Below are 21,813 nucleotides of genomic sequence, written 5' to 3'. Positions count from 1 at the left end.
GCAATTAGAGTAATTATTCGATCCTGTTTCTGCTGAATTTGTATGTTTTTCTATCAATATGATCATTGATACAAATCTATAAGTGATAAGTCACCTTGTTAATAAGAGTTTACCAGCAATACAGTCTATTAGTGATAAATTTTGTTATATTTGCAAATATTTAAATATATTATACACTTACCTAATTGTTGATTTTAAAAGTGTTATTCATTGCAATTATCCAATGAAAAAAACATGAATGAAACTCCAAGCAGGAAACATTATCCAATCAAACTATTTGAAACATTGTCCAGGATATTTCACTAAGAGTAACAATGTGGTATACTCCCTATCTAGAAACTGTAAATTGAATCAAGAACTTTTAGCTAGGAGTAAAAATGTAAGCCTAATTGTGTAAGATGATGGTGAATATCTTGAGGATGATCATCAAATTTCAATCTATCAGGTTGTATCCAACGCCCATCCTGATTTCTTATCATACCTTTATTCTCATCTTGCCTCCAATTTGGTGGGACTAAGTAATGATCTTTGAGAAAATCACAACCTTTGTTAACCAACGCCGGGTCTCTCCCGCTCGCTAACACGAACCTACCTCCTTTTCCATGGTACCTGTTTCACTCCAACACTCTCTTTCGTAACTATTTATTTCCCTTTTTTTTTTAACTTCAAAGTACCATAAATAAATTTTTAAAACATTTTTTATTCCCTAAAACCACAATTTTGTTCGATTTATTGCAAATTTGGTACATATATGTAAGAGTGTATACGGCTCACGCCTAGCTTCCCCGTTCTTATCCGACCCCGTTAAAATAGTACATTTTTCATGAATAATCTATGCTTAAGGAGTAGTTTCATAAATTTATCCTCGGAAACAAAATAATATTACACCATCAATTATTTAATGTTCCTGCCTTGAGGGAATTATATCTTAAGATTGGAAGGAAGCTTTAATTTAGTTTTTCTTATTTCGGTCTAGTTTCGTTATGATGTCGGTTAGTCGGCCAAACTTCACAACTTGTCTTTATTATTACATACACAAATTTCTTTTCTAGAAGAAAGTATTGATGAATCAGCATTTACATTTACCTAATGAAATTATATATATATATATTATATATATATAGTTTATGTTATTTCTTTTTTAAGTAAGCCCGTATTTGCTTAAATAAATCTTTTAAAGCCATAGAAGAGCTATAGTTGAAACTAAAATCACAATTTGAAATCACAAAAAAGAACTAAACCAAAATAAACTTCTATAATTATATAAAATCAAAAAAATTGAGTATAAAAACACTTTCCCCTAAAAGTTATACCAATCTCAAACATCTAAAACAACCTAACATATACATTTCTTCCATCTCTAACATATTCATATAGTCAGTGATTGTTGTTATTATTTTAGGTTAAGTGTGCAGGAGACAAACAATCTTATTATAAATAATTATTTAACAATAAAATAATGAAGGTCAATGACCGTTGTGACAGCGAAAATCATATCCCAATCCTTGAATTTTAGTGATATTATAAAATTATACTGTCCAAATCAAAATCAAATTGTTTATATCGAAAATGTCAGCAAAACAAACACATCCCCTAAAAGATAATATTGTTTTTTCATAAATATTATTAAATAAAATAAATTCTTCGTTTCCAAATGCACCAAAATATCTATAAAATATAACAAAATTTTACAATACACACATATAAGCATTAGTCTATTAGTGACATGGATAGAAACCGATAAAAGTTCTATAAATTTTTCTTTTTGTTATAGTTTGTACAAATTTTTACAAATCGTTCATTTATAATAATTTTTGTATTCCCTTTTTAGATTGTAAAAATTATTTTTATTACTATTTAACTCATTTTTATTGAAGAAAACTTTATATTGTCTAAATTTAAGATTTCCTTTTTAACTAAGGTTGAGTTTTACCTATAATTAACGAGATTTTTCATAGATGTTTGAGTTTCATATCTACTCAATTGTGGCATTAAAATAAATATAAAATTTATTGAGAGTGTAGATTAAATAAATACATGAAGTAAAGTAAAAATATATATATTGATTTAGAAAATATTGAAAAAAATCGTATTTATTTTAATTTTTAGTGCAACTCATATTTAATTAATGGTGGTTGAATCATAGTATGTTAACATATATTACATGGTGGCTTTATTTAAATATTTAATGACTATTTTAATTTACAGAAATCATGCCAAAACGTTTCTAAATTATATTAAATTTATTTTGACCTTTCAGATTCCTTTCCTTTGATTGTTTATTCTGTCAGAAAAAATGTTTAATATTATTCTCTATACTTCTAATCAATTTTAAAATTAGTAAGTTTAATTTTGAATTTGTGAAATGTCAATAATGTCGTCTTACGTTAAAGAAGAACTACATCCTATAAACATTTCCTAATTCTACCAATTTAAACCCCAACTTTTCTTTAAATCATATCAATTTGCATTTTTCTATTAAGTTAATTTTCGTAAACATCATCTTTGTCTTACTATTTTATCAACTTTGGCTTACTATTTTATCAATGGACTAAACCTCTCCAAACTTTTCTAACTGAATGGTCCATATATCAATTATAATAGGTCTATTTGATTAATCTAATAGTTATATACACGTATGAGAATTGAATCCATGAAAAGCTTTTTAGACGTAATATTAATAAAAATTTAAGTCAATCTACTTATAGGTTGATAAATTTATGTTTCACAAAATATTTTTCAAACTAAGTCTAGATCGATGAATGTTACTTTAATAATTCACTTGCAAAAGTTTAAGACATAAATTGATAAATTTATTAGTTTAGGAACCCCAAAGTTTAAAGAGTAAATTGAGATTTTTTCTTAACATTTTAAAAGTTTATATGTTTAAAATTAAAATTAATAATACACTTTTATGGGTTTTAATATTAACTTAAATGGGTTTCCTATATTTCAAACATAGCAAATTAAACTAAAATATTTTCAAATATAACATAAAATGTGTTAATAGATATCTATTTGTGATAGACATTAATAGACTAATATTCATGTATTATTAATAAAGGCTTCCGTGTCTATCACTGTATAGGAAAAAAAGGATTTTAGAAAAACTGCTTGAAATTTTACAACGTTCATAAATAATTTCAATAATTTTATAATCTAAAATGATTAACCTTGATATAAAGAGAAATTAAAGTAAGTATATGATTGAGTCCTCAATAAGTATATGTGGGGCTCGGACTCCAATTATAATAATTAAAATTTCTAGTTAACTAGGATATTAATAGCTATTTCACTTATTTTTAGTGGAGTGTTTACTTTATTTTACCAAAAATAAAACAATCCAAATTTCAAATAAGAACTTCTATAACCTGGATTAAAGTAGTCAACTACTCAACATCTAAAACACACATGTTTTATATATTTATATATTGGTAAGAGATAAAAATGAAAAGAGGGAGAAGGAAAAGAAGGGTGAGGAAGGTTACGTACCCATCGAGTAAATGCAAGAGAGCTTCCAAATTATGGGCACAAACGGGGTCGTTGGTTTGTTTAAGAAATGGTGAAACTTTATGATCCAGTTTTAACTCCACCCCCACATGTGAATAACTCCACGGTAATCCCTCCGCAAATTGCATCACCGCCCTTGGTATGCTTTCGTTGAATAAAAATCCTGGCGTTTTTGGTACTATGTCGTGAATATTTACCACCCTCAATACCTGTGTATATTTTTCATATATAAAAGAAAACATCAAAGTTCATTGATTGATCAAATTAACCAATTACCACATAATTTCAAATCTCAATACATTCTCTAATTTAATTTTGGTCAGAAGGCGAATATTCTAACCTATTCTTTTCTTCCCTTTTTTTTTATTAGATTAATTGGTTCCATATCAACATAACTCAACTACACATACACCATATAATATCGACTAAACCACAGTAATGATCGCTCATCTCAAAAGCGGATTTATTAAGAGGCCAGCGGAGACACGTGTCCTCCTCACATTATCGGTTTTTGTAGTTTAATATTAATTTTAAAGTTTCAAATTACAATATATACTAAATAATGTTTTATTTTTATTAAAATATGTGTCCTGGTTGTGTCTCCACCTTCACAACAGAGTTTGTAAGCTCAAATTCTACGTTTCAATTGTTTTAGTAGCACTTGACTCATTTTATATATTGTTCTAACGAGAAAGAAAATATAGTTTTGGTTTCTAAATTTTGAGTTTAATTTTCATTAAATTTTTAAATTTGAACTTTTATTTGACTTTAGTTTTCATTTTTATCTATATTTCAAAATATAACATTTTTACATTGAATTTTGAGTTTTTTTTTTCATTTGGGTTCGTAATTTACATTTGGTTTAATCATCGTGGTTTTCATGTCTTTAGTTCTAATTCATTTTAGTCCATATAGTTTTAAATGGTTCATTTTAGTCTTTATAAATTCAACTTTGTTTTATTTTATTCTCTATTATCTTAAAATATTCATTTTGGTATTTGTATTTTTAATTTTTGTTCATTATGGTTCTTAAGCTTTTAAAAAGGGATCATTTTGGTCCCTTCATTTTTCATTTTTAAAAGATAAAAATAGTTAAAAGCTGAAAGTATAAGAACTCAAACCCAAACGAACAATTTAAGTATAAGAATTGTTTCATAATAATTACAAATAGAGCAAATTGTCATTGTCTAACTACTATTTGCGGGGTAGGAATCTATTAATTTTGTTATCTCTATAAATATTTTCAACAAAATATCTAAAAATACTTATAAATATAATAAAATATCACACTCCATCTATGATATTTATACTAGTGTAGACAATACTTTCATAGTAATCTATTCTTGTTTATTGTGATTAGTCTTTTTTTATCTATTGAGTATCGTAATATTTTACTATATTTTATAAATATTTTAATTCATTTTGCTAATTTCCTAGCTGTAACATGATATTTTCAAAAATATAATAATAATAATAAGAAAATACCTTAACTCCCAATTCGTGAAGGTGTTCCTTGAAGGAGAAGTTACCAACACGAGGCCCCGAGAAAGAGAAAACACAAACCGGCACAAGCCGACCATTTCCCAACCGGTTCAACCCGGTTTCCGCTATATCGAAACCACTAAGAACCGCCAAAGCACTTCCCAAGCTATGCCCTGTTATCGTAATACTCATCTCCTCCTCCGCTCCCCCAAATCTCTCCGTCAGCCGCTTCACCTCCGCCATCACCTGCTCTCTCGCCGAGAATCTACAATATCCACAACCTTTCTCCTCCTTCTCCGTATACAAATCCACAAATCCCGATTCCACCTTCACTCCCGAATTAGGGCAACCAATCTTGGCCTCCGCAATCGGTTTCAGAAAATCCATCAGATCCGTAATCCATTCCAGCCTCGTCACCGTTCCTCTCCAGGCTACCACAATATCTCTCCGCCCTAGCTCCTTCGATTTCTCATCATTCGATACAGCTACGTACCCGATCCAGTTCGCGCTCTTGCTCCACACCTTTGGCCATCGCGATTTCTTGAAGAAATTAGGCATGTTGATGTTTGATGTTGCGTACAGGTACCGCGTTACTTCATAACCTACGTTTTCCATTCCTAGACGTTCGAAGAATTTTCCTCGACTGAATCTGCAACTTCCGCAGTATTTTGAGAACGGATCGTAATCAAAAGCGTCGTAGCAGGATTGTGACATTTCGCCGTATCTGATTAACTCGGAACGGAGGAGATCGTTCATTGGATCAAGTAAACCAGTCCAATCGTTGCTTCCGTGGATTTCTCGCCAGGAATCGGCGATTTTTGATTCAGGTAATGATTCTTCCATGTTGATTTGTTGTTGTTGTTGTTCTTCGTGTTCTTCTGTGAAAGCGTATGAGTCTCTGGTTCTTGAAATTACTTGACATTGTGATGATTGTTCTGTGTTTGTTGTTTTGAATAATCTGGAGGTTTGAAAGTGAGAATTTGAGGTTGAGTAATGGAGTGGAGAAGAGTATTGTTTAGGGTGATGGAGTTGTTTTGGAAATAGGAAGAGAAAGTTGGACAGAAGAATGGCCATTATTGATTACAAGATTTTATTTTTCTTCTTCTTGTGTGATGAAGAAAGATGATGGAAATGAAGTGGAGAAGATGGTGAATGAATGCAATGGAATTAGTTTAGAATAGATTGAAATAATAAGAGTTGGTGGGAACATATATATTAGATTATTCAAATGCGAGGGTTTGATATTTTCCCCCAGAATCCCCCAAAATGCCACTCACTGATAGAGCTATGCATACACTCATTGACGGTGACTGAAGTCTATATCATTCATGGAATCATGTCATCTTTTCATATTTTGTAAAGATTTTCACATTTTCCACATTTATAGTAACTTCTTTTTTCAAATCCATATAATTTTGTTTCTCTGTTTTACTGGAGTTATTTTATTAAAATCTAAAATTTTAGATTAATTTATAACTAAATAACAGAAGATTCCATATATGCTGTGGCTTTTTCTATTTTCTTTTTTAGTTATTAATTTCGGGTCATTTCGATGTAATTAATATCTATGATCGAATGACTAAAGGTGAAATCTTTCATCTTGCGAAGCTCGAAATTAAATAAAATAAAGGTAGAATTCTTTGTCTCGAACTATTGGTACCACTAAAGTCCGAGATCCAATAATTAGGAAGAATTGTTGATTGGACGATCGTGTATGTATTGACTAGGATAATTTTGATATTTTACATTGTTGATATGTGAGCTTTTTCCATTTTCAAAATTATTAGAATAAATATTTTGTTTATATTTTTAAAAAAACCATAAAACTTTACCATATTGATAAATGTTTGGTTTTTTTGTTATATTTAAAATTAACAAAATATTTATTCTTTATAGTTTTTTTAATTTAGTGGTTTTTTCTGTTATTTTTTAAAAGTCCTCATTATTTTGAAAATCAAATTTTATTTTTGTCCATTTTCTTTTTGTAAAAATAAGTTTTGAAGACCATTGATGAAATAAGGTAAAATTTAAGTAATTGAGAAGGTGTCACAAACCTAAGTTGAGAATGTAAACTTTTATAAACACAATTCTTTATTTCCATTTCTTTTTGGGATATATATGACTTCTCATTCATTCTACAATGACAACAAAACCTTTCTTTCTTTTGTGGGGTCTCATAGATTCTCGATTCTAAATTTACAGCTGTTGTCACGTGACGTTTAGATGCTTTTAAATATACAATCAATTTTTTTCCCTTTTACACTTAAATAAACTTTTATATTAAATCTATTGTTTAACTATTTAAATAATAATCAAAGATGTTATACTTCGAAATTTAGAGACCAATATGTTAGTTTTTATTGCATGCAAATCTTTTGACGAAAAAGATTTAAGTATTAAGGAAGTATGAAATATTTCAGACTACCTCCCTTTATTGGGAGTTACCGACATTTAGGGGTCGTTTATTTCACAGACATCCTAAATTTTTATTGGGTGAACATCTAGATTAACATTTTTGTTTTGTAGTATTGTAAGATTTTTATGCATCTTGAGACTTTTGGATGTCTCCCAAAAAAATGAGTTTCTAAATTTCTATCTCTATTTTGCATTTTTTATTTTCAATTTATAATATCTCTATTTTACATTTTATATTTTCATTTGCATTATCTAATTAAAATAAGTAGTCTGCCATGTATGTTATCAATTTTGTTGTTATAGTGCAATTCTTATTGTTACTAACAAGATATTCAAATTCAAATTTAATTTGATATTTTATTTTCGAGGAATTGTTATAAATAACACAAAAAAAAGAAACTATTTATAAAATATAGCAACTTTCGAAAATTCAAAATATCTCTTACAAACTTCAAACAAACATCATAACAATATGTATGAGGTGTAATACTTAAATATTTTAATAATACAAAAAAATTGGATTCAGTTGTGATTTTAAAAGTGTAACATGAACCCAACTCAACTTGTAGAAAAATACAAAACATTCAACCAAATTCTAAATTCAAACTAACTTAACCAAACTCTTGAAACATGGATCGGGTAGTATGAGATGGCAAGTTATTTAAACACTTGTATAAACATTAACGTGAGATCAAGATCAACTAATATCAACAGAGGCAAATTTATACCATGAACAATAAAAGGAAATAAAATATCTTTTCCACCAACATTTCTACATCTCCATAAGTTAAAGGACAAATCATCACTTTTACTATCTCTATCTCTACTATATTAAAAGTGGGGAAAGGAGAATCTTTAAAATTTCATTTTGCCCCTCTGCTTTTAAATACCCTTTCTCTTGGTGGTTATTATTTAAAGTTGTTCAAATCCACGAAAAAACATATATTTACACACTGCAAGTAAATACATATCTTTTCACCAAAACTAGGTTTGTTTATCCTCTTTCATTTCATTTTTTATTTTGATTTTGGTTTGAGCGAGAGATGTGGATATCATTTCTCTTCTCAACTTTATTATTGTTTGATATGTAACGCGGGTGATTTCGATAGAGTTTTCTACCATATCGCGCTAAAGAAGGTTAGATAGATGCGTATTATGTGTTCATTTGTTGATTCCTTCTATTCCACCATAGGAGTAATCTAATAATTATTCAAATCAACTAATTACTTGTCTTCTCAAGTTAATTAGTGTTTTTTTTCGTGTGTTTGGTATTTGTGTTCTTTTATACCGTAGGTATGTTTATTTATCATCTTTCACTTCATATCTTTGCTTTGATTTTGGTTTCTTAGAGTAGTGATTATTGATATTGTTTTTCTTCTCATCTTTATTATCACTTGGGTAATGATTTCGATGTGAGGTTTTTTAGAGATGTTACCAAAAGGTGTAAGTATATTTGATTTAATAAATAAGCGCCCGTTTGGTAACATTCCTATTCTTTGTTTCTTGTTTCTTGTTCTCTGTTTCTTCTTTTTTTAGAACAAGAAACAAGGATATGTTTGATAACTGATTCTGTTTCTTGTTTCTCGAAAAAAAAAAAGAAACGGAAACAAAAAATGTGTTTGATAACAATTTCTTGTTTCTTGATTTTCTTCCAGATTTATTTTTTATTTTTCACATCTATTTGAATTAAACATTAAACAAAAATATAGGTCATCCATCAAACATAAAAAATAAAATTATCAAAAGTTTATTAATTTAATACGAAGAAGTACTGATGCACAAATAAAAATATAACATAAACATAAAATTGTATCTATCTTTCAAATGTTTTGCCAAATTTGATTGGCAATACCATCTCACTTGGGTCATTTCTCTTTAATTCATTAATTTCAACAACCTCATCGATATTTTGTGACATCTAGAATGTAATATTAAATTTAAAGTTATTATGTCTTCAATATTCAAAATTAAATAAACAAAACAAAATTTAACCTTTACCTTTGCTACTTATGATGCTTTGGAAAAAAACTCACAATGAAAACCCAAATTCGTGCAAAGAGGAAGACGAAAACTATGGATTCGACGAAGAGGAAGAGTCAGACGAAAACTATGAATCCAATGAAGAGGAACAATCTGGCAAAAACTATGGATCCCACGAAGTGAGAAAGGCAAAAACTATGGATCCCATGAAGTGAGAAAGACGGTGTGAAGAGGAAGACAATGAATGAAAGAGGAAGAGGAAAAATGAATGAAAGAGGAAGAGGAAAATGAAACCAATGAAAATAATTAAGAAAAAGGAAAATGAAACAAATAAAAATAATTGAGAAAAAGAAAAGGAAACCAATAAAAATAATTGAGGAAAAGGAAAATGAAACAAATAAAAATAAATTGAGAAAAAGAAAACCAATAGAAATAATTGAGAAACAGAGCAAAGAAACTACTTTTTTTTATTCTCAACAATTCATTATTTGATAAGTATTTCTACTTTTTTAGAATGAGAAAAAAAAAAAGGTTACCAAATACCTTCGTTTTTTAAAAAAATGAAAACAAAAGCATGAAATAAGAAACGAAAACATTACCAAATTGACCCTAAAATATCCATTTCTTTTATTCCACGTAGAAGAATCTAATAGTTAATGAAACCCAACTAATTAGGTATCTTTTTATGTTGATTAGTGGTTTTTTTCTTAGTATCTGATCATTTGTGTTTTTTATTGGTTTTCTAAATATTTATTGTGTTACGACTTTTCTTCAAAAACAATTGTTAGGATTTAAGTAAAAAAATGATTGGCATTTAAGTAGATGCATGATGAGTAGTTGGTTGAGCTCATTAATATTTAGAAAACCCATAGAGAGAAAAAGTGAATGGAGAATTTTCTTTTTTAAAATATCCAAAAGAGATATAGATATTGATATAGATTAAGTTTTTTTTTTTTAATTATAAAAAAGGAATAAAGTATATATGGAGAGAGAAAATTAAGAAATAAAGTATATATGGAGAATTTTTTTATTTAAAAACATAAATGAAGAAAAAATTATTTGACAAATAGAAATATGAAAGATATATATTTATATATATTATGAATATTCTAAATTAAAGTTAAATATTATTAGAAGTTAACTTACTTGGGTTACAAATTAATTCATTAACCTTCCTATTAATCTTCATAACTTTCTTGTCCCCTGTTTATGTTTGGTTTTGCAACCCATTATTATCGTATAACCCTATAAATAGAAATTATTGAGATCATTTGTATACACACTACAATCGATTCAATTGTCTTCTCTTCTTCCTCACTTCTTTATTCTTCTCTTTTGGTTGTTTCATTGTTCTTTATTTTATAACAATATATATATATATTGAAAAGGTCTTTTAAGTACAATACAACTTACGTGGTGGGAAATTCGAACTTAGAACTTTTCGTTCTTATGAACATATAGATACTAGTTCATCTAAGCTTGCCGAAGAATTTGAGAAAAAATAGGTAATAAAGTAGATATGAGGAGACGGGTATAAATGAGTTGGGTAGATATGAGGAGACGGGTATAAATGAGTTGGGTTGTGGAGATTTTTTGGATCAACCTAAATTTTGTTTTGGTTAAAGTAACAACCCGAATAATATCTTTAACCCAACCCAATCCTCAAAATTCAGGTTGTGTTGTTAGGTTATTTATTTTTAAGTATATTATTTATTAACTTAAAATATTAAAGAATTATAATATTTATAAGTTGTAATATATATTTTAATAATATTAGAAATTCAGGTTGGTTGGGTCAATTGAATTTTAAAAAATGTAACATGAATCAATCTAAAAGAAATAAAAAAAATTCAATCCAACCCACATTAAAAATCAACCCGAATTATCAAATTCAAATGATAAATGTTGGGTAATCCGAATTGTTGGGTTATTTGAACACCCTTACCACACCCATTTAGAGTTACAATAATTTGATTTTAATTTTAAAATTAGATGACAACACTATAATATAGAAATATTAAAATAAAAATTATTACATTATGTAAAAAGATTTATAATAACTAAAACAAAGTGAAAGAGAATATATATATTACTAATTCCAGCTGTTTATTTTTATAAATATACTTTTAGAGAAATATGAAATATTAATCAACAATCCCATCTTTTGGTCTCGTGGGCACAAAAGAAACCTTTTATTTTATTTTTTTTTTTTAATTTTTTAAACCAACAAACTTTCATTTCTTTCTAAACCCTATTTTCACGTTCAGCCACTGCCCCGCCCCGGCCCGCCGCACTCCGCCGTTCCTTCTCGGGCCTATACCGCCGCACGCTGCCCTCTCAACTGCCGCACTCTCCTTCTTCAAACCAAACTTCTGCCCGGCCTCCTCCTCCCTCTCGCACAACAACACAAACCTCATTTTCTCTCTATCTCTCTTTTTCTCCGAAACACAGTGTTTCAGCCCCTAACCTCCGCCGTTTGTAGATCTCGCTGCCGCTACTCATCTTTCAGATCTATAAGGTTTTTTTTATCCTCTTTACCTTCCAACATAAAAATCAAGAACATTTTTATCATCACAAATTACGGAAAATCAGGTTCATGAAGTAAAAGGAACAAAAGAAAATATAATTTATCGTTCTTATCCGAATCAATAAATAAAATAGAAGAAAAATTGTTTTGGAAGATGCAGATGAACAAAGCGAAAAAGAAAAGAAAAATGTCGATTATAGTTTTATTGGCTGTAAGAAATATGGGGATATTAATACAATGGACAAACGAAATAGTAAACAGACGAGTATTCCTCTTCAATGTTGAAGAATCTATAGATGCTATGGGCTAGGGTATAATTTGTTTCTTCAGATCTCTGATTATTTGTTTTCTTTGTGCAAACTAGTTAAATATATAAATTTCCTGTTTCTTAACTTTTTTGGGGTTCAATCTTGAATATGTATATTTTTGTTTGTTTCATTCCTTCAAGGAAACTTTACCAGAGAAAATTCGACTTACAACTATTATTAAGATTCTTAGTGCTAGTTTGTAGATGGCTTCTTACTTCCACGCAAAACCAGATTATGTATCTTTATTGACTGTAAACGCATTTAATTTTTGTGACTGATTTCATGGGCTTCCTTTTAAGAGTTGTAGGTTTTGCTGCGGCCTTTAGTCCAATTGCTTTGATATACTCCCAATTTGGTCAGGAAAAATACAAAATTTAGTATCATCTTGTATTTGTACTGTTTGGGTAAGTGCAAAGGCCTATTATGCATATGAAGTGTGTCAATTCTGATAGAGATTATATGTCTTGGATTTTTCTTATAAGAACCTTTTTTAGTTAAAAGTTCAATTGCTGAACTAGCAGAAGATAAAATTATAAACATCTGATTTAAGATATATTCTGAGATGCGTACAGAAAGTTGAAGGCTACCGATGGCCATTTTGTCAACTTCTTTAAGTAGTAGTAATTATAAAAATATAACGTTTGGCATTGCTATTAGGCATCTGCTGTTAAGCTCAAGCGCCCCTCCCCCCCACCCCCACACACACACACACACGAGCTATGTTCAAGCCTTACTTCTTATACTTTTTTGCAAATTATTTTTAGTGAATTATAAAGCCCCTCGCCAAAAATATGTCAATGTCTTGTGTGATAATTTTGCATAATGGCTTATTCATCTTTCATTTGCCATTGCTCCCAGTATCAATTGTCTTAGTGTTTATTCACTAGATACTTTTCTGTGAGTGATATTTTTCCATTGTAATATAATTGCCTGTTGTGTATGGTTATGGTATCAGACAGGCTAATGTCTGACTAGGAACTATGGTAGTATGAGATTTTTTGAATCTTGCTATGTAGTTTTGTTTCTATTTCTAATTTGATTGCTATATTGATTTGCTTATAAATTTAAGAACATTAGTTAAGATGGGGATATCATATCTGCTTGACAATTTGGCAATCGTCTGTTAGGTGTAAGGTGATGTTGGAAACCTGAACAATTAAGCTGAGAAATAAAGTTTGCCTAATTTCCTCTTTTTGTCTGAAACCTGAATTTCTCTATGGATTATTTTGTCTTATTTGTCTAGTTTTGATGCAGATTATATTGCTATGGATTCTTCAACCCAGACATTCCAACCTCGTGTAATGTCAATTAAATTATGGCCTCCAAGCCAGAGCACTAGGTTCATGCTCGTAGAACGAATCATCAAAAATCTTACAACACCCTCCATTTTTTCCCGGAAGTATGGCTTATTAAGTAAAGAAGAAGCTGAGGAGGATGCCAAGCAAGTAGAAGATATGGCTTTTGCAACTGCAAACCAACACTTTGAGAAGGAGCCAGATGGTGATGGAAGCTCTGCAGTTCAAATTTATGCCAAAGAATCTAGCAGGCTTATGCTGGATATATTGAAAAGAGGTCCTAGAGTAAAGGAGGATGGAGAGGTATTAATATCTGAGAAGCCTGCTACTCGAGGAACGGTTTTTGATATATCAGGAGGACGAAGAGCATTTATTGATGCAGATGAGGCTAAGGAGCTATTAGAACCCCTTAAAGATCCTGGGAACCTGTTTACTAAGATCTGCTTTAGTAATAGAAGTTTTGGCTTAGATGCTGCTCGTGTTGCTGAACCGATCTTGTTGTCCATCAAAGATAGGTTGACAGAAGTTGACCTATCAGATTTCATTGCTGGAAGGTCAGAGGGGGACGCTCTTGAAGTTATGAACATTTTCTCTGCTGCATTAGAAGGTTGTGATTTAAGGTATCTAGACCTTTCAAACAATGCCATGGGCGAGAAGGGTGTCCGAGCATTTGGATCACTTTTGAGATCACAGAAAAATTTGGAGGAGCTTTATTTGATGAATGATGGTATTTCAGAGGAAGCTGCAAGAGCAGTTCGTGAGTTGATTCCATCCACAGACAAGCTTCGTATTCTTCAGTTCCACAATAATATGACGGGAGATGAAGGTGCAGTTGCAATTTCCGAAATTGTAAAGGGTTCTCCTGCATTGGAGGATTTCCGTTGTTCCTCAACAAGGGTAGGTTCTGAGGGAGGGGTAGCTCTAGCTGAAGCTATTGGTACTTGTACCCGTCTCAAAAAGCTTGATTTGCGTGACAACATGTTTGGGGTGGAAGCTGGAATTGCTTTGAGTAAATCCATATCTTCCTTTCCAGGTCTAACTGAAATCTATCTTAGTTATCTGAACTTGGAGGATGAAGGAGCTGAAGCATTGGCTAATGCTCTTAAAGATTCCGCTCCGTCACTTGAAGTACTAGAAATAGCTGGAAACGATATAACTGCAAAAGGCGCTGCTTCAATAGCAGCATGTGTAGCAACAAAGCAATTCCTCAGTAAATTATATTTGGCTGAGAATGAACTGAAGGATGATGGTGTGATTTTGATTGGCAACGCACTCCAGGATGGACATGGTCAATTGAGCGAAGTTGACTTCAGCACAAATTCAATACGAAGGGCTGGGGCAAGATTTGTAGCACAAATATTAGTACAGAAGCCAGGATTTAAGCTGCTAAACATCAATTCCAATTATATATCTGAAGAAGGAATCGACGAAGTGAAGGAGATATTTAAGAATTCTCCTAATATGCTTGGGCCTTTGGATGAGAATGATCCAGATGGAGAAGACTATGATGAAGATGCTGAAGAGAATGGTGATCATGATGACGAACTCGAATCAAAGCTCAAGGGCCTCGACATCAAACGAGAGGAGTAAGAATCTCACAGGTCAGATTTGATCATTCTTTGATCTTCACCACTGTTTTTGTTTCTCGTTTCTTTTTGTTTGCTGCATGCGGTGGTTCCATACCAATATTTAACCAACTGTAACAAGTCTCTCTTTTTAGCTAGGCATCAGAATCCTAGTTTAGAGATTTTTAAAAGCAAAATTAGCTGCTTTCTATTCTGTTATTTGCCGGCTCTATTTTTTTGTTGGCATATAAATTGATGCAGTTCATTGAGATATTCCGCCATTAGAATTGTGTCTTGTTATTTTGGAAATTAATGTTCATCATTTTATAGTGCACAACTTGGATGATCTGTTTATTGATGGAACTGAAGGTATCGTTTGGGAGTTGTCAATTATAAGTTTGGTCATGAACTTTCATGTGTTTTTAAAAGCTATCTAAATATTATAACATGGTAAGCTTATTTATTAGACAACTTTTAATATGGATTTAATTTAAAATTCTTAAAAACTTGATTAAATTGAAAACAAAAATACTAGGTACAACATATAAATTTTGTAGATGAGAGTGAGTATAATGATTATAAGTTCGATACTAAGTACAGGTTATTTATGATTAGGCATGTGACTTATTGAATGGTATAGTTTCACATTTATGGGTTTTGCTTCTTTACTAAATGATCAAGTCTATGTTTAATTTAAACATTAAAATGACAATCTAAATTGTAGAGAGAAACAACCTAAATTAGTCTCTTTCTGTGTATCTTTGTCTTCCAAGTTGATGAACGATACTTTTCATAAGATTTCTACTTTTGGAGAAGTTTAGGTTTCTTTTCTCCTCTATGATACGAGGTAGTGTGTCCACGAGAAGGAAGGGTATCATTTTGATCTATGTTGGAGACATCTACTCATTAAATTTAAGTCCTAGCAGGGTAAAATTGTCTTAAAGGGTAAAATCGGCACTGAAACCAACCGATAAGTATGAAAACTTATTGTAAGTTATGTTGTGTGTGGCAGTCAATCGACTTATGGATGGTTTTGTTTTGTTGGGTTTTTTCTTCTTAATTTTGTATTTAGATGTTTTTTTCCTTGAGTTGTGGAGAGAAAGTTATATGAGACAAGTGGATGATGGCACTGGTGAAGAGAGATAGACACAAATGGAGATGGATGAGAGTCGGGCGAGTGCGAGAGGGTGAAAAAAGGTGGAGTCGTGATGTTAAAAAAGAAGCAAGAGAGAAAACATAACATATTAAACAATTGAATTTGTTCGTTGGTTATTGGGATAACCTTTGGAGGCTGGAGCTATTTGATCCAACCCCCTTGTTACCTATATAGTCATTTGTGCGCCCAAACAAAGTAATGTTAGAATCAAATGATATAACTGTTTGTGGCTTCTTTGTACGAAGTATTCGAGTGCAAGCTTCTTTCAACAATGAGATTTCTGAACTTGACGAAATGCCATCTCATATTTAGGTGCAAGAGACGAAGTAAGAAACTTGAGATGAACAAGTTAACGTCGAGCCATGAGAACTTTTGTATCAGTGCTAATTGGCATCAAGACATTGAATTCTGCACACATATCTTTGACCTCCATTGAGTAACCCGTGAGAGCCTGACAAACATCAAACACTCTACTAATGTTTTCTTTCCCAGACTAATGAAAATCTAGATATTTCAGTAATTCTTTGATTGATTTGTAGTGATTTCCTAGCTCAATGATTTCACGATCTAATGAATTATTGATTTGTAGAAGCATTCTTAAATCGTACTGCAGCCAAATCTTATTAGTAGCATTAGCTGGGCTCTTCCTTAATGTGTTCATCCATCTCAATGCTCTTGATAGAATGGCAAACATTTGATCTCCATGATAGTAATTTGATCCACTCAACTTGTATTCAGTTACTTTTGTCATCATAGTTATCATCTTTGACGTAACTACTGATTTTTTGTTAGTCATTACCTTCAAAAACTTACAGAAATACTGATTAAAATCTGAAGGAAAGATGTGTTGAAGCAAACCCTAATTTGTCAAAGAGATGTTTTTTCTTAATGAACCACAAACAATGAGTATATAGTCCAAACAAACACACCACTGTAAATAACTCTTACGAAGAAAACGAATCAGAAATGATTAGACAAAACCCTCAGAAAACGAACCGAAAAGGATTTGCACGTGCCTACATGCACCAACGTATGGATTTGGCAAGGGAGGAAGGGGTGGTGCGTGAGCCTCACACACTAGTTAGATGACTTCAAAATTTTAGGGTCAAGTAGATTGACGGTTGAGCTCCTCTTTCGATTGGGCGACATTGAGAAAAGGTGAACGAACTTTTGACAATGGTGGCAACTGATAGACAACAACTATTGTTGTAACGCCCCAAAAATTAAGATAATTTATTGGGCGTTATTTTGAATCCATTTAATGAGAATTATTTGATTTAGGTGGGAATTGAAATCAATTAAATATTTATTGGATGAATATTTAATTAATTAAAGGTTTTGGCATGTGGAGTTGTCGAGTTTTTAGATTAAATGGTAGGTTAAGAGGATTAAGTAAAGTTGTGGATTTTTAGTGTTGTTGAAGTTGAATTTAATTAAATAATTATGGATGTTATTTAATTAAATTGTGGGGTGAAAAGTTTGTTGAAGATTTAATAATTATATGTATATGTGGAAATATATATATATATATAATTATTATGTTAAAGGAAAAGATAATTATATTTGTTGAAGTATAATTATTTAAGGAAAAGATAATTGTATTTTGGAGAAAGAATATTTAGTAAGGAGAAAGAGTAAAATAATTATATTTTGGAAAAATACAATTATTTGTAAAAGGATAATTACTTTGGAGAAAGATAAATAATAATTAGTTATTGTGGAAGATAATTAATTATTATGTAGAAAGATAAATATTGATTCTGGAGTGAAATTGTTATGGTTGGGTTAAGATAATTCATGTTGGAAGTTATAAGTGATTTATTGGAAAAGATTTGATTGATTAAAAGAATTGAAGACTTAAGTTAATTTGAGATTTTGGAGGGAAAAGTTGGTTTTGGTGGAATTGGATTTAATTGAGTATATATATATGGATATATATATATATTTAATTAATAATTTGGAAAAGTGAAGTTAATTATATGTTGGAATATAATTATATTTGTTTGGAAAGGAAGATAATCCATAAGGAGAGAGATGGTTGATTTGATTGGACGAAAAAGATATATATTTATTTATAAGAGAGAATAATGGTTTAAATAAATATATATTTATTATAGATTTTGGTGAGAGAAAAATAATAATAATAATAAAGAAGTATTATTATTATTAATAATGGTTATAAATGCCTAAGATTAAGGCATTTATTTAGGAAAGATAATGGGAATAAAGATATATGTATATTTTTTTTGTATTATATATATATATATATATCCTAAAAGGAAAAGGAAAAGGAAAAGGAAATAATAATAATAATAATAATTGTTATTATTTGGGTCTATAAATAGCATTGGAATGCTTAAGATGTAAATAAAGGAAAAAGAAAAAGGTTCTTTATCTTCTTCTCTAAGATAACCCTCTACTGTCGTCGCCTCAGTTGAAGTTAAGATTGGTCTCTTTGGAAGCTTGAGGATTTAAAGTGATGAATTTTTCATCAAGGATAAGAGGATTTTCCAACCTCCATCTGAGTAACCTTGGTAAGCCAATAAAATTAAATTAATATTTTATTAATTTAATTTTGGATCTATTTGGGTTTTCTGTAAAAGGTTCAATTGGCTAAACTTTTTAAGATCTAAATCTTGGATTTTTCCCAATCAAGGTTGAATTGGTTTCAACCCCAATTTTTAGAAAGTTAATTAATTTGGGAGGATTTTTGGATGTTAGCCAATTGCTAATTTCATTAATTAAGATACTAAGTGTCCCTTTTATGATTAGGATCAAGTTAATTGGAGAATTTTACTGTCAACTAGGGAGTACCTTTGTTTGGCTAAAATCTCAAGGTAAGAGATTCTCCTACTAGACCTTCAAACTGAATTTAAGAGACCGCATGTAACTATGATTATGCATTGATGGTAGCTAAAATGCATAACTTGATGCTACTAATAATGACTGTCATTGTATTGATGTTGATGATGATGACTGAGATTATTATGTTGATGATTAATGATGATGACTGATGTTATGTTAATGACTGGTAGATTGATGTTGATGATTGTTAATGCATGATATATTAATCACATGATTAAGGACGTTAAGATTAATATTCATGCCATGTTATGATGTTATGTTATGCTACATGCTATGGATAGGGTGTTCTGTTAACTTTGTCTATTAGAGTCGTACCTGCATGGGTGTCCTTCGGGATCACCACCTATTTAGGACTGTGTGGTCCGACGGGACGCCAGTCTAGCATGGATATAGATATGATTCGAGTGATTCGACGGGGTCCTCGCATCCCGATTGTCTTAGTGTTACCCCCGGGTTCACTACAGACCAGCATGTCCTAGGTGCTCCCTCGGGACACCGAAGACCAGATTTTCGTTCCTACGGGAGTGCATGTTGCTCGTGTTCGGGAACGTGCCAGAGATTGGGTACCATTTTCAGGACTCTAATGGGAAGTTAACAGACACCTAGCGGGACTAGTAGTAGGTCCCTTACTGAGTATATGTTTATACTCACTCTTTCTATGTTTAACATTTCAGGCGAAGGTAAAGGTAGAGGAAAGCTGGCGAGCGACAAAGAAGGATCCGTGACATGCCATATGGGGACTCAGTTTTGCTTCCGCGTTTATGTTTCAGTGTTTTAATATTCCGTTTTTAATGAAAATTTATTCTTCCCTCGTTTCAAAAAGTGTCTCTTGTCATTGTTTCTTTTTAGTAACGACCTCAGCTTAGTATAAAGAGTTGGGTTGTTACAATTGTAGACGGCAAACAAACCTATGACAATAACGATGGATAAAAGTGTAAACTCACCCATCTACAAAACCCTAGATGTAACATAAAAGGATCCTAAATTCTTAAAATCCTAATTTTCTTGAATGCTTTGATACCATGTAAAAGACTTAGGTTTGAGAGTAAATCAGAATATCACGTTTGGTCACTAATGAGATATATATACACAATAGTGATCAATAAAGAAAGTGTAGAAAAACCTAAAAATGGAAAATATAATAAACATATTTACAATAATAGAATTATAGAACGAAATATTAAAATGTGTCTAATAGACTTGTAAATCATGGATATATTTTTAAAGCCTATAATTTTGTACCTAATTGTCCCTTACCTATTTGACATAAAATATAACTGTGTGAGTCCTGGCAATATCTTATAGGTCCAATTTCATTCCTAATAAACCAATTAATTTTAAATATTTATGATAGAAAAATGAAAATTCTTTAACCAATTATAAATTTTTAAAGAGCTTATTAAACACAATAGTGAAAATTTCAAGGTTTATCCCTTTGCCTCCCTAAGGAACAAACGTGCATAGTTGAGATTAGTTAAAATAAAGGTAAATTAAGTAGTGAAAATTAAAATAATAAATAAGTTTATATTTGGTAACATTTAGTGATAAAATTTATAATATAATCTTCATCTAAAAGAAAAATCTTAGTGAAGCATAAAATTTGAACCTCAATCCATAAAAAATTCATCAAAGAGAATCTCTAGAAGGGGATGGAAGGAAGGAAATCAAAAACAAATAATTGTTGGTCCACTTTTAAATAACAATTGAATTGAATATGTGTTGTTTCATATATACATGTGTGTATGTTGCATGTAACCAAGCTAGTAGAGATAAGCACTTATTTTTTTTCAAGAGTATCTTCCAACATAAAATATATGACTGAATAATTGTTAGAAACGTCGTGATTTATTTGATATACCAAACTATAATAAAACTTGTTATAATCGTAATGGTGAATTCCATCGTTGAATTCATTATAATGAGCCTGAATCGTAAATATGATTCGATTGATTTAAGTCATGAATTTTGTTACATTTATTCTTATCTTTATCCTTAATGGTACTGCTACTTAATCGTAATAAAAAAGTCAAAATTCGTAACTTTTTTCTTTAGAACAATAATAGTAATAATAAATGTAATGATAAGTGCTATAACGAAAACAGTAACTATATGTAATTTCTAGACTTCATGGGATTGTCAATAAATTTGTTTTTCTATAATAGACTATGAAGTGGACCCTATGTGGCAGTATGATGAATATATAACACAAGCAAATAACATGAAAAATAATCAAATAAGATGCACTTTTCATAACACCTTTGATTTATTACGTTTTAAGTGGTAAAATGTGACCTAATTTAGTATTTACAATATACCATTTTTTTTTTATTGGAAGTGCATCTACGAAGATATCATCGTAATAAAAGCAATTAGGCCAAAAATATAATTGTGAACAAACAATCAATGATATCAAAGTTGGGAATGAGTTCTATATTTGTATTGTCTACATAATGTCATATCTTTGTGTACAATTAGGCTACGTTTCATTCCATACAATATATGGCACAAAAATCACATTTAATCACAAAAGTAATAGAATATATATATTTGCAACACGAAAATTGTATTTGCAACACGAAAATTGGTAAAATACTAAAAATATAGAAGTTAACGCTTAACACAAAAATTGATAATTGTTATCGATTTGTTGGGATGTTTAGAATTACACATCAAAAAGTCTAGGAAGACTCGCACTTGCCTTTTTTAAAAA

At 30.5% G+C, this 21,813-nt stretch overlaps 2 protein-coding genes across 7 annotated transcripts; one reads left to right on the top strand and one right to left on the bottom strand.

Annotated features, from left to right (window-relative positions):
- Positions 1 to 128: 128 nt before the first annotated feature.
- LOC103492623 (phospholipase A1-Igamma1, chloroplastic-like) lies at positions 129 to 6,210 on the bottom strand. Its single transcript, XM_008453053.3, has 3 exons — positions 4,996 to 6,210; positions 3,493 to 3,719; positions 129 to 609 (listed from the first exon to the last, which is right to left on the bottom strand). The coding sequence occupies exons 1-3, from the start codon at positions 6,064 to 6,066 to the stop codon at positions 366 to 368; spliced, it is 1,542 nt and encodes a 513-aa protein (XP_008451275.1). The 5' UTR covers positions 6,067 to 6,210; the 3' UTR covers positions 129 to 365.
- On the top strand, positions 5,671 to 20,042 carry LOC103492625 (RAN GTPase-activating protein 1). Of its 6 annotated transcripts, XM_051079252.1 has the most exons (4): positions 11,556 to 11,905; positions 12,530 to 12,626; positions 13,477 to 15,118; positions 16,551 to 16,832. In XM_051079252.1, the coding sequence occupies exon 3, from the start codon at positions 13,488 to 13,490 to the stop codon at positions 15,105 to 15,107; it is 1,620 nt and encodes a 539-aa protein (XP_050935209.1). In that variant the 5' UTR covers positions 11,556 to 11,905; positions 12,530 to 12,626; positions 13,477 to 13,487; the 3' UTR covers positions 15,108 to 15,118; positions 16,551 to 16,832. The 6 variants fall into 6 exon arrangements, with proteins under 6 accessions (XP_008451279.1, XP_008451278.1, XP_050935209.1 ...); XM_008453057.3 differs by lacking the exons at positions 11,556 to 11,905; positions 12,530 to 12,626 and adding an exon at positions 5,671 to 5,819; XM_008453056.3 differs by lacking the exon at positions 12,530 to 12,626 and having other exon boundaries at positions 11,555 to 11,905.
- The last annotated feature ends 1,771 nt before the right edge of the window (positions 20,043 to 21,813 follow it).

Source organism: Cucumis melo, chromosome 1, assembly GCF_025177605.1.
Source record: "Cucumis melo cultivar AY chromosome 1, USDA_Cmelo_AY_1.0, whole genome shotgun sequence".
In the NCBI taxonomy this organism is placed as follows: domain Eukaryota; kingdom Viridiplantae; phylum Streptophyta; class Magnoliopsida; order Cucurbitales; family Cucurbitaceae; genus Cucumis; species Cucumis melo.
Note: the sequence above shows the minus strand (reverse complement) of the source record. Positions and strands in the feature narration are given on the sequence as shown.